General features: G+C 38.1%; 3 protein-coding genes across 6 annotated transcripts; 1 reads left to right on the forward strand and 2 right to left on the reverse strand.

The window, feature by feature from the left end:
• Positions 1 to 117: 117 nt before the first annotated feature.
• LOC135166160 (peroxisomal membrane protein PEX13) lies at positions 118 to 2,813 on the reverse strand. The gene is made up of 3 exons (XM_064128209.1): positions 2,375 to 2,813; positions 1,360 to 1,859; positions 118 to 952 (listed from the first exon to the last, which is right to left on the reverse strand). Exons 1-3 carry the CDS (start codon positions 2,431 to 2,433, stop codon positions 399 to 401), a joined length of 1,113 nt encoding a protein of 370 aa, XP_063984279.1. The 5' UTR covers positions 2,434 to 2,813; the 3' UTR covers positions 118 to 398.
• Positions 2,814 to 3,117: 304 nt separating this feature from the next.
• LOC135166206 (protein phosphatase 1 regulatory subunit 14B) lies at positions 3,118 to 9,868 on the forward strand. 4 transcript variants are annotated; one of them, XM_064128282.1, is made up of 5 exons: positions 3,118 to 3,276; positions 4,871 to 5,094; positions 5,740 to 5,832; positions 6,002 to 6,040; positions 6,135 to 9,868. In XM_064128282.1, exons 2-5 carry the CDS (start codon positions 4,888 to 4,890, stop codon positions 6,174 to 6,176), a joined length of 381 nt encoding a protein of 126 aa, XP_063984352.1. In that variant the 5' UTR covers positions 3,118 to 3,276; positions 4,871 to 4,887; the 3' UTR covers positions 6,177 to 9,868. The 4 variants fall into 4 exon arrangements, with proteins under 4 accessions (XP_063984352.1, XP_063984353.1, XP_063984354.1 ...); XM_064128283.1 differs by lacking the exon at positions 3,118 to 3,276 and adding an exon at positions 3,311 to 3,494; XM_064128284.1 differs by lacking the exon at positions 3,118 to 3,276 and adding an exon at positions 3,612 to 3,948.
• Positions 9,869 to 10,020: 152 nt separating this feature from the next.
• Positions 10,021 to 13,024, reverse strand: LOC135166122 (U4/U6.U5 tri-snRNP-associated protein 1). The gene is made up of 2 exons (XM_064128137.1): positions 12,736 to 13,024; positions 10,021 to 12,497 (listed from the first exon to the last, which is right to left on the reverse strand). The coding sequence occupies exons 1-2, from the start codon at positions 12,908 to 12,910 to the stop codon at positions 10,471 to 10,473; spliced, it is 2,202 nt and encodes a 733-aa protein (XP_063984207.1). The 5' UTR covers positions 12,911 to 13,024; the 3' UTR covers positions 10,021 to 10,470.
• Positions 13,025 to 13,416: the final 392 nt, after the last annotated feature.

Consider the following 13,416-nt stretch of genomic DNA (forward strand, 5'->3'; position numbering starts at 1 on the left):
AACTAGCAAAAACATGAGGTCTAATGTTTAAATGTAAATAAATAAACCAACGTTATACTTAAAATATAAGACGTAGTCGAATGAATATTGTCGAACATAAAGCGAACAAGATAAATATTGGAGATATTTTTTTCAAGATCTTTAATTTTCCCCGAGCACTGTCACTCATCAATTTATTCTTCATTAATGGAACGTACAAAATTGAATTCACCTATATATATCATTCAATTCTCACATTGAGAAGAAAATGGTAAAGCAAAAAGCCTTTGGATACACTAGAATAATCAGGTGCGATCATTGCGATAATCTTATAATTTTTTTTTGTATTTCGAGAATTTCAAATTATAAAAAATACCCACACGTTCAACAGATAATCCACTGGAGCCTTCATTAGGCGTTCAAGATTCCTCGGGGAGTGATTGTGTATTTGTGCCATCAGTCTCATTAATATCTGGGAAGGATTCATCGAGGCTCTTGTCCTCTTTCATATTCTCCTCCACTTCTGGAATTTTTAGAGTTTCGACTTCGGCTTTTTTCTTCAAGAGCCCAACAAGAGTCACGTAATTCGAGGGGATGAGCCCAACGTTGACACTGTCAGTTGCTTTAGACCATCCTGGGAGATTTTTCGGTTGAAGGGACTCGGGGGCTAGCCAGACCTTTTGTCCGGCTCTTAGACTCATTTCCTCGGGAGTAGCTGCTGTGAAGTCGTAAGCTGCAGTCGCCGAGAACACTGGCTCCTTGCATTTGAACCACTCTTTCGGATCGTTCTGGTTTATAGTATTTTGGGGGATGTTTTGGGACACCAGTTTGTGGATTAGATAGGGAATTCCCACGAGGAGGCCCAGAAATATGAGAATTGGCCATGTGCTGGGGCCAGTTTTCTCACCGTTGGCCACCTCCAGCACAGTTTTCTGCCAAACTGCGTCGGAGTTTGGATCATCTGGTCTTAAACCTGGAGTAAAGTATGGATTTAGCTTGTGGAGGGGCTCCTTTTCGTAATTGACACTCAACCACACAAGTTATTATTGTTTTCTTATCATAATTGAAATTTTCAAATGGTAAAATAATTGATCGTTAGAATACTTCTGTCACCATTCAGTAGATCACTTCGAATTTTCTAAAATGACTTTCTGATGATATAACGTTTTCGATCTTCTAATTCAATTAGTGATTGACAAACCAATTTGGAATTTGATTGTTTAATCGATGGTTAATTTCACAATTGACAAAGGACTGGATCATGTTGTTCAATTAACGACACCACAATTCGTTCTGATTCGACATTGATATTGGACGAGTGGGAAAGAGTTGCAGAAAAAAATAACAAAAATCGAGATCTTCAATCAAAAAAATTCTCACCTAATTGAAACATAATTTTCCTATACAACCATTTGAGGAACCTAATGAGTGCAAAAGTGCTGAGCAACTGTCCAAACATGTTGCGGACCCTCCCGACATTATCTGCTACGCTGAGGATCGCCTTGAAGGAGCTCGTCATAGCGAAGAATGTTGACTCCAGCATCATAGTGACAGATGAGAATGTGTGTACGATTGACTCAATGGACTGGAATGCTGGTCTGGTGCTTTCTTCTGCAAACTGAACGAATCGGTTCTCCACGTCTCCACTGGGATGCCCGAAGTTCCCGTAAGGGCTCCCATAAGAGTTACCGTACGATCCGTATCCCCCGTAGGATCCCCCGTAACCCAGGTTACTCCCAAACCCGTATGAATTGTATCCCCCATATCCACCCACAAACCCGGGCCTGTAGCCACCGTATGACTGATACGAATTTGTTATTCGTCGTGGAGGCAACGGCGGGGGCTGCGAGACTGCCATTGCCGGTGCATAGGGAGTTCCACTGTGAAATTTAAATGTATATGAGGAACTCTGGATCGTGTTATGCCCCGTCAGTTATTATTAAGGTACGTAAGCAATGTAACGTAACTCCAAAAAAATCAACACTTGGAATAATGTTCAGTATTTCAATAATTCATTGCCATAAAAACAATAATGAATTTCTAATAGGTATTTTTAGCTCACAGCTGAGGCAAAATAAGTTTACATCTGGGGATAAAATATCATTCGAAATAATTTTCATTAGTTCACGATAAGAACAACGATAATGAATATTTAATGGTTATTTTTATCATATGGCCACAAGATTTTCCACTACAAGAACTACTTTCGATTTGTTCTCTATTTTTTTTTAACTTCTTCTGTCCAGGGAAAAAATCCTAGTTTATGTAATTCCTCGTAGATCCTGAATATTTTTGCGAAGATATACATAATATTTTCTAATTTTCGAAACGGAAAGGACCGATTGAAAGACCTGTCAGTGGATGTACAAAATAAAAATAATAAATGTCAATTTACCCTGATAAAACTCCAGGTGTCTGTCGAAATTGACTGGTACACGGTCTCTGCTGATTCATAACTGTGCTGAGACGTCTTTCGTGACGCAGGAAATAATGCAGATATTACGAATAACAAAAATACACTTTTATTTATTGGAGTCAAAGGTCGATGGTCATTCCGATTGGTGAAACTCTCTGTAGCCTGTCAATGATCAGAGTCAACATTGTATCCATTTCGTGTTCAACTTTTCCCTTCAGGAATAATAATTACGCAATTCACCTGAACTGAACCTGTCACTTCAAGTTAATGAGTCCTGAACGAATAAATAAACACTGCAGAATTATTGAGTGGAAAACATTCACCTGTTTTCCCCGACACTATTCTGATCAAGTCAGGAGTTTTCATCAGGTCAAGACGTCAACAGGGCGCGTCCACAACAACTAACAACGAATTTTCAACGTAGACGTTTCCATCTCCACCTCCTTCACCCGCCAGTGCGTCGACCAATAGAAACATGGAGAGAATTCCATGAGTGAACAAAGAATTTCCACCTTATGACGTCATCAGCCACAAAAACGATTTTTTTTATTAATTATTAATAAATATGGAACGAATTGGAACGAACTTTACGTCGTGCTGAGTCATCCGTGATAGGTTATGAAGACTCTTGACGACGATATCCTACAAAAATCGGTCGCATGCCAGCAATCTACCTTATCCACCCACAACCCTACCTTACCCCTCATAAAATAACGCCGTTGATCTTTTTATCAATCGAGTGGACGCTCTTTCAGCAGAGCCACGCGTTTGCTTCCAGGGGCTAGAGTTACTCCGTAATAATAATTCTGTTCTCCCCTTCGTGAACCCCCATATATCCGTCAAAAGCCGGAATTAGTGTTGCACACACGTAAACGTCTGAGGTTTGTTGATACATAAATTTGTTTCCTCCTTTTCTCATCGTCATCTTTATTCGCAAAAAAAAATCCCCAAATTTTTTTCCACTGCATTTCTCCGGTGTGTGGAGTTGTGAAGTGGAGGTTTTTTTTTTCAATCACTAAATTTTTCGGAGTGCTGTCGAGGGGTCGTTTGCTAACACCGGGTTCATTAATTTTCTTTTCCTCTTTCATCGCATCAAGAGGTAAGAACAACATGAGTTATAGAATAGAATCGTGAGTAAAACCATTGGAATTTTTTTTGTCTACTCGAGGACGATTCCTTGCGTGACAGAGGAACTTACGTGTTTCAGGATGTGATATAAATTACGGGACATAATTGTTTTGATATTGAGTCGTGTTCTACTGTCATTTCTCATGTCTGTTCATCAATTTCTCAAGTAAAAATAGATTTGTTGAAATATGTTTGATCTACTTAAAGGGAAACACATGTGTAATCAACGTAATTGGATGAAAATTGATCTGACGAGTGAAAAATGTATCACAATGTTCTTTTGTTTCATGAATTCCAGTTGTTCTAATCATACCAGGGATTGATAAAACAATTGTGACTAGCAGTGTGAGTGTCGAGTATCCGAACACAGTGTACACTGAGAAAAAAAAAATTATTTCGGTGAAATATTCATTGACTTCAGAGAAGTATTTACTTTTTTCCCAGAATATTAAATAATTTTCCTATCACATTATCACAAATAATTTTTTTTTGAGTGTGATTCAACGTTGATTCAGTTGTTTTTCAGTTAGGAATTGCGAGACGAAATTGTTCGGTAGCTCTTGCCAGTGGAAGTATCTCGATATTTTTTTATTGTTAGTTATCAATATTGTCATCGAAAATAGAACAATAAAATTATGGTCGCACTATATTTAGAGTAAACAGGCGTGTGATCGAGATAAGCAGTTTAGAATTGATCATTAGAGGGTGACAAATGTGTAATAAGCGATTAGTGGTTCTACACATGGGGATTAGTGATACCATCGCTCCGAGGAGAGCTGATTATAAATATTCGTTGTTTGTTGGATGATTTAATGGTGTTCCGAAGCAACCCTGTTGATTCTAGAACGATTATGACCTCGACTTTAGCTTTAAAACCTTCCATGTATTTATTTTAATGCAGGTGTTTAATTATACAAAATTAATAATTCATTAATTCCAAATGCAGACGCTCTATGTTAATAAGTCAGTTTTCTTCGCCGTCCAGACAATAATTCCATTTCTAGTTCATACGGTCTTAAGTTGAGTCGACGAAACATTTGAGAAAGAACAAAATTAAACAATTTGATGAGTGCAAATGGTTGAATATTCTTCAATCTGCCTCCTCATGATCTGCATCTGTCATCGGTATTCAGATCGATGTTAATCTCATAACTTAATATCTCTTCGCCTCACGTAACTCAGCATTCCATTGATATCGCCTCGATAACAATCAGGCGAACGAAACAGAAAATAAAACTAAATAATCTAGTGATATCGCAGTTTGTGTTCTTGTCCCTCTTATTTGTTATTTTTGGAAATATGAATGTGTTATGCAAACTAATGTCAAACGTTTGAATATCATTTTAGGGGTTTATTTAAAGAACATGGAGGGAGGTGGTGTATTAACGGCTGAACGGAGTCCTGCACGAGCTAATTTGCACGTGGCGTTCACGGAAAAAGGTGAAGTCAAAGAGAGACGTGAGAAATTTCTCACGGCCAAGTATGGCTCACATCAAATGTCGTTAATTAGGAAGAGATTGGCGGTGGAAATGTGGCTGTTTGATGAGCTTCAGAAGCTGTATGAATCAGTTGTAAGTGAATTTTCTTATTTTAGTTCTCAGGCGAATGAATTCGTGAGGAGGAATTCATGGTGATGTGGGTAATTAGGGGGAAGGGAAGTGGCTTTTTGTGATTAATGGGGTCTGAGAATGGGAATAACATGGGATAGAGGAGTTTAAATGGCCAGTTCTAACGGAAGTTTTGGTAGTTAATTATTTTAAATGAATTTTATGGTTTTTATATTACGTGATGATGGGCACAAAAAATATTGATTAAATCAGTAACCAATGGGAAGTGGAGGACTAGACTGTCAACGAGACAAAAATGCCATTAATTTTTTAATAGACTTTTTTCCAATTCAAATGCGAGCAGATGAACAATTTTCCTTCTTCTTCATCAGTCGTAAAAGAAGAAAAATTGAAGTATAAATTATTGGATCATCTCTCGAATGAGGGAACTTTATCTTCACTTTCTTATTACATCTTATCGTGGTTATGAGTGACGAACGGAAATTCTAGAGTTTGCGATGTTGGTATCCGCAGTATTATGGGAGTCACATTTTATCATCTTCACAAATTAGTTTTCAAACAATTTATGTATGAAGACCATTACGCGAGTCTTAGATTATATAAATTGCAAATTCGTGGATTGAATTATCGCTGTTTCGTTTTGTACAGACTGCCGACAATGGAAAGAGTCGAGAGGTGGAGGTCGATATTGATGAACTCCTGGACATGGACACCGACGATCGTAGACGTGCCCACCTCCAAGTGAGTTTCCCATTTTTTAAACAACCTTTTCTATCATTTTAAGAAATAAGCGATGGAGTGACGATCTCGTACTGGACATTCTAATTTTTTTCTCAATTCAATTCGTAACGTGAGGTAAATACCATAAAGAAATCGTCACATTCTCATTATGATTGTTTTTCTGTTACAGGAATTATTGGTAGATGCGAAAAAACCACATGATGTGAAGGTAATTTGACTGAGGCCAACTATTCATAATTTTTTAATTTTTTTCACGCAGTACAGTTGATAAATTTCTCAATAAAAAATGTTTATCATTACAGAAATTCATCAACGATTTATTAGAAAAGGCGAAAACCCTCTGAAGGGTAAGTACCTGCCATTGGCTCCGAGTACTACAACTACCAACATCTCGTTACTTGCTCACTCCTTCGAGTGCACCAATGGGCTAATGAAATGAATTTAACCAAACGAAAAAAAGTTAAAACGAAAAGCTTAAAAAATTGTAATAATGAATCCAAAAAGTGACAGTTTATTGATACGGCCGAATCAACAGCTGTCCACAGTTACTATGACTTTGTGTAACAATTATCTTACCGGTCCTCTCTGTGAGGAAGCTAGCGACTGACATACGACACGATTTACTGCAATCCCGCAATAAAATAGTGAAACGTTGTAAATTAAATTAGACAAGCTGATTAAGTTCTCGTGTACCCTAATAATGATTTGTTATGTTTCACTATTTTATCCATGGATTGAAGTTTTTTTTGTCAAATCAAAATATCAGTTCCACATTTTTTTTACTCCACGCGAAAAAATGCAGCAATGCAATTTTTATTTTACGATCGATTGCTCGATTTTATTGATTATAATTACTCTTAAGTTAATATTTGGGTAGGAATGAGGATTTTGATGGAATTTTGGAAAGTAACACGATACATAGATTCCCTCCATTCGTTGAATTCGATGAATGTACAAAAAAGGATTTGGACAGAAGCATTTTGCAAGCATAGAAAGTTTGAGACACAAAACCTAAACTGTCAAGCAAATTAAATGCATTTAAAAAAATTATAAAATAATGACACCAGCTGAGTCAATGTTGGGCAGTTTCTGCCATTATCTCGGAATTGAATTGGATAAAATTTTTATTGGGAGTGTTTTTTAGACACAAAATTACATTTAGCCGTTTGTATGAAAATGTTACCAGTTCCAGATCAGAAGGTGATCAGAATATGATAACAAATACCGGGGGATTTTTAACTCGAATTGACTCATCTCGTCTCACTATTTTACTACATTGTTTCAACACTGAGACACCACATAGAACGTTCCAGCTTAGTTTGTTGTGAAGAATTAGTTTAATGGATTAACCAAAAACAATGGCACACTAACTTAGAAAAATTCACTCAGGCAATAAAATAAATTGTCAAGTGCCAAATAGGTGTTTACACGTTTAACGAAATAGTAGTTCCGTCTAGAAGTGTTTTGCAGTTGGAAGAAAATTAGTTATCGTGTTTTCTGTCACGAGATTAATGTGATTGTCGAAGCAGCCGCCTTTAGCAGATCAAAAAGTCATTCGGTGTTGATTTGGAAATGTGTTTTCGAGTGAATCTAATGGCTCTTCTGGTAATTAGTAAAAAAAATCGGACAGAAATTCAGTAGCAAAGCGGTAAAACGAGATAAGTTGATTTATCTCTTAGTCGAGTGTTCGAGCGATATCGCTCCCCGGATTCCGAGATACTCACCAAAAAATGGCTAATAGTCCACAGTGTCTTATCTCGTTTTACCATTTCGCTAATCAAATTAATTGGATAATTAGCAGAGATATTACGATTCACTCGTCGCCTTCTGCCATTTCAATACAGAAAATCATCGATGGATCTCTGCATTATTTTTATTTAATCGAAGTAAACAAATTTTAATTCTGCTGTGAACGTTTTTTGATACGAACATACTGCCTGCTCAAGCAAACATAAGAAAACCTAAATGTCCCTTCACCAGAATGATGATTAAAAATTGTGGAAGTAAATTAGAGTTAACCATCGACGTCTGTAAGTAGTTTACTCGCTTTGTAGATACATATCTCAATTCAATTATCTCACCCGCATATCCTCATTTAGATTAATTTAGGGAATCGTTGATGTGATAAAATTGGTTGGAGAATGACAAAAAGTCAAGAATTGAACGAACGAAATTCTCTGTGGACATTGTAAAATCTACGAATCGAATTATCTCAACAGTTAGTCATTAAATCGTAAAATGTCAACAGACCTTGTTTCTAGCTGAAAAATTCTCAATGAAAAATATATTGACATTTGCGCATAGAAGCGTTTGCTTTCGAGATAATTCGTTTATTTTGTTCAGCCACTTTGACGAAAAAAACAAGTATGGAAGCGACGTATGAATTAGTTGAACAAATTTTAATAGAAATGTCGATTACAAAAAATATAAATTAGACAAAAATTAATCAAGTAAATGAAGCTAAAGCTAAATGATGAATGTCCTCGATTTTTTATTATATCGAACGAACAAAAAATCAGATTTTAACGAACAAAAAACACAAAATAAACTGCCAAAGATTTATTTCATTGCGAAGAGAAGAGGGAAGAAATTTCGACATCGACCTTTGAACGTGGTAATCACTCAGGGGCTTTAGCGTCACAGCTTTAACAACAAATAGAAAAAAAATTTAAATTGGCAGTAATGAGTTGTGATAATCAGTGCGTAAATACCTAACGATGATTCGAGTGTTGAGTGAATTGAATAATTAAAATTTGATACGAAATGAAACTAGAATCAAACGAACAATGGTCTCGACTGTCATTTTAATATTAATTAAGAGGTAATGAGGAAATGCTTGAATCAACGAAACGATCTCTAGTAAATTTTATTCAATTTGGTTCTCGATCTTCTCGAAATGCAGAAATAACTTAATACTCAAATTGATTCATATCATTGGTTTTCAAAATGCCAAGATTTTTTTTTATCTTTAACGTTAGAGAGAAGGGAGTGAGAAATTTTACGAGGTCAGTGCGAAGGAGATGACAGAGGCATTACCAGTCTAAGATATGTGTAATTTCTCATTATTATATTTCTTAGTTTATTTGTTGTGTGTATTTTTAATAACTTATTATTAATTACTTTTAACCAGTTGATTATGTTCTCGTACTTCCAAGAAATCAGAGGTGGAGTGGTAAAGAACAGGGGATTCAGATTAGTCTGGGAATATTGACGAAGAGAAAGAGGTGGAAAACATTCTGGCAGTGGTACATTGACCTTTTGATTATGAATTTTTTTTTCATAACAATTCCAAAGATATTCGCAAAATAATGACTATCCAGTTACAGATTATCTGCTGTTCCTCGCCACTCTGCTCCTAGTGATATGAATAAGGCATTTTTTAAGTTCAAAAATATTAGAAACTATTGTGATGCTTGAAATGAAGTCTCGCTGATTAGAATTATAAATGTAGCTGCTTCCAAGTGAAAACGAACAAAAAAATCGATTGGTATAGATAAAGAAAAATGAAGATTTTTTGAATGTTGACGAGCTTAATTGTGAGGAGCATTTTCAGTAAAACTGAATGGTCATTTTGTTATAGAGAGCATCGATGGAAACAGTTTTTTGTCACAAATGAACAATGAAGAATCAATTTTTCAATGATAAAGATGAGTAAGTGAATATGGATATTTGATAGTACTCAGGAGTGTTTCTGAATGAAGATCAAACCTGAGGTTTAAGATTTTCGGGCAATTTTTGTAGACTGTAGAGTTTTATAAACAATCATCCCCCTTTTTCAATGTCATACCCATCATGAAAAACATTTTCATACGAAGGAAAAAAATGAAAAATAAAAAAAAAATGAATTGAACATTTTTTGTCATAGAAATATCGTCGTCCAAGCGCACCATATTAATGCATTGTAATAGTGATTAGACACGTAATTGAATAAAAAGTCTCGCGATTGTTGTATTCTTTGCAGTCTTTTGATGGATGAAACAACAATAGATCTACAAACTTGTACGAATATATTGGAAGTAAATTCAATTTTTTGCGATATGACTTTTATTTTCTGTAAAAAAATTATTCCAACTGGGCGATTATGTTTATATTTTTTAATGGAAAATTAGGTGAGCACAGCAAGTCTCTTAACGTTTGCGACGAAATCTTTCAGATTTTCCCCCTCCCATACCCAATAAAAACACATAGTACAAATCATTGATACTATTTATTAATAGAATTCACAGAAAGATTGAAATCAATTATTCCAATTCTTTCTACAATCACCAGAAACTCACATTCACAATAGTTTCTCCTCATTGAACTCAAAGTCGATCAAGATTTATCAGTTCGGACAAAAATAATCCTCCCTAATCTATATACAGAAAACGACGTCTGAATTCAAAAGAGCAGCGATGGGTACGATAAGTCAACCAAACTTCAGATAATTATATGACGAATATCTGAATGCGAATAATTTTATTATAACTACTTTCTTCATCCCAGGCTTTTCATTTAACCATAGGAGAAATATTTATTTCTTCTCCTAAACTAGACTCCTTGAAAAAATAAGAAGAGGATACAAGAGATCGACTAAAAAAGTCCTTTCGCCAACTCATCAACACTCCCCCTGCCACATTCGAATTCTCACAATAAAAATCAATGTTTGGACTTGGATATCGTAGTATTCATCTGCTTGCTTCCACTCAGCACAATAAATGGTGACTGAGTCTCCTTCTGCTTGGCCTGAAGCAGATTGAGCGTCCCCAACGGAGTATCAGTGGAGGACATCCTCTTCATAAGCACTTCCTGCTCCGCCTTTTTCATTCTCTTCTCCACTTTATTCTTCCCAGGTCCCTTGCCATGAAACTTATGCGAGAGGTACCTGAAGGCCTCCTTGGGAGTCAGCACATGTCCATCATCATCAATGTACTCCAACTTCGGATTAGGTTTGAAGCCATCTCTCTCTTTGAACTCAGAGGTGGGTCCATTGAACCTGTCCCTCCTCCCAAATTTGTCATCGTCGCCATAAGTCTTGTCCTCGATTGAGTAATTCTGCGCCTGGAGATGAGCAAAACGACTGACAGAAGGCCTATTAGTGTCTTCCTTCTGCAGATATCCCTTGCTCATCGCCAGCTTCAAAGCTCCCCCTACCCCCTGCCCAAGAGAGGGTTCAATATCCAGAATAGCCGCCTCAATAGCGACAGGTTCTGTCGATTTTTCCTCCACCTCAACTGAATTCCAAGCTCCACGACCATCGTCCTCCTCCTGCATTACCTCATCCCTCACCTCCGGCTCCTCAAAGTCCATCATATCCTGATCATTGTCCTCCCTGTTACCAGCAAGTCCATAAGTCGGAATATCCCCAAGTGTCCTGCAGAATTCAGCAGTCGCGACGAACTCAATATTTCCTCCACTGTCCTCCACCTCCTCGACTTCTGTCTTGATAAAATCAGTGATCGTCTCTAAGCTCTTCTTCTTGGGTTTCAGCAGCTTCTGCTGCTTTCGACTCAGCAGAAGCTCCTCCCTGAAGTCCTCCTCCGTCTTGATCTCCTCCTTAACAGGCTCAGGAACTAACGAATCATCTGGACGTTTCCTCCTCCTACTTCCCAGGTCCCTCAGATAATCAGTGTCCGGTATTAAATCATCAGCTGTCAGTACCTTATCCCTAAGCGACCTTTTCACTTTCCTCTTCTTCTTGGTCTTCTTGAACTTCGCCAGCTCCTCTTCATTATAATATTCACTCGCGAGTTTCAACTCTGTAACTTTAATAGTCTCCAGGCGTTTGTTCGCAAGCTTCTGCTTTATCATGACAGATCTTCGCTGTTCTGCCTCCTTGGCACTGTCTATCCCCAGAGCAAAGGACTGCTTGCGCTCACCATCAATCTCCTCGTCGTATTTCTCGAGGACTTTATTTTTCGGTAGGCCAAACTCGTCGAAGTTGTCGTCGTCATAAGCGTCATAACCCGGTTTCTTCTTCTTGTTGATGACACTCCTCTTGTAGCGCTCATCATCCCTCATATTGACATTTTCCAGGACGTCCTCCTCATCATCCAAGACCCCTTTATCTTTCAGGGTGAGAATTACGTTTCTCTCAGCGAAATTCTCAATGTCGTGTTCCACCCTGAGACCCTTTAAATCCCTCTCAGTGTACGCCTGCTTCCTATCGCTCTGCACTTCCTCTTTCACCAAGGATTCAACTCCAAAGACAGCCTCCATCTCCTCCAAGAGTTTGGCCCTGTCCTCCGCTTTTTTCTTCTCCTCAGCGAGCTTTCGGGTCTTCTCCACCCACTCATTGGCATCATCGTTGGAGTCGTCCTCTCCTAAGAGATGTACTTTGGATAGAGTTGCTTCGATTTTACGTTTCTGCTTGTGGGTCTCTATCCTCTCTCGGTGTTTTTGTGTCAGTGCTGTGCTGGCTGTGTTCTCCGCTGGCTTGTGGTAGAACTCGCCGAGGTCGTCCTTGAGTTTGTTGGGGTCCTCCTTGGAGGGACCAGAGTCCACTTCCAAGGGTTTGAGACCCAGCTGGGCGCGAAGTTTATTGGTTTCCTCGATGGAGCAGCTCAGGACGGCTGCACCTCCCTTTGGGGAGGGACTCCGGGGCTTTGCTGAGATCTTTGGGGGCGGTGGGGCATCTTCGGTGGGTCTTGAGATCTTTGGAGGCGGTGGGGCACTCACGATCTCCACTGGAAAGAACAGACTGTGAACAACGAACCTTCGAGATAATTTTGGTATTTTTAAGGGGCGGGAGGTGGGCACTAGGTTACACCTCTATATGTTATTGGGAATTTATCGGTTTTGGAGATTCTTTTTAGGTCCTTATCCTCAATTATTCTGTGATAATTAATCTTCTCAGGAGGATCTCTTTTTTTAATTCTGGCCAATGATATTTAGAGGTGTAATCGGTACTCTGGAGGAACTTACCATCGCTGTCGTATTCCTTGCGTTCTTTCCTCTTGTGCTTCTTGTGGTGCCTGCTACTACTGTGTCTGTCTGGAGAATAAGATCTCGAACGTGATCTGGAGCGAGTCCGACTTCGGTGACGACGTTTTTTCACTTCCCGAGATTTCTCGGACTTGTGCCGTTTAGAGGAACCCATTTTCGGTTGTTCTGGGGCACCTCTGATCGAGTTTCAAGGAGATGTTGATGAATGGGGTGCTACACGCGAACAAACACTGCTCGACGTTTGGGACAACTTAACCTCAATGTCGCGCTGGGGATTACCCCTATGGACTAGGGATAATTTGGTTGGTAATGGGGTACGCAGTGCCAATTGCTCTGGGGGGTTTGATATTGTAGAGGGCACCGCGAGTTTTTGAATTGTTATTTTAATAATTAATAGGCAACTCATATTAGTTCTTCTGTGTACTAATTATTTTTATTAGCCGCTGATTTAATTAAGTTATAGCTCCATAAAATCCCCCAGAATTTTTTCCGAATGGTACGGTAGTTTCTAATTTTTTTCTCCGTGTATTTGAAATTTTTGCAAATTGCACCGGAGATTTTCGAGAAAATTCATATTGGGTCGATTTAAAACAAAAATTCAAATTTGAATAAATACAATTTGGAGTCGGGAGTAAAAAACGCGAAAAATCGGCTGACCCT

This window comes from Diachasmimorpha longicaudata, chromosome 9 (genome assembly GCF_034640455.1).
Source record: "Diachasmimorpha longicaudata isolate KC_UGA_2023 chromosome 9, iyDiaLong2, whole genome shotgun sequence".
Classification (NCBI taxonomy): Eukaryota; Metazoa; Arthropoda; class Insecta; order Hymenoptera; family Braconidae; genus Diachasmimorpha; species Diachasmimorpha longicaudata.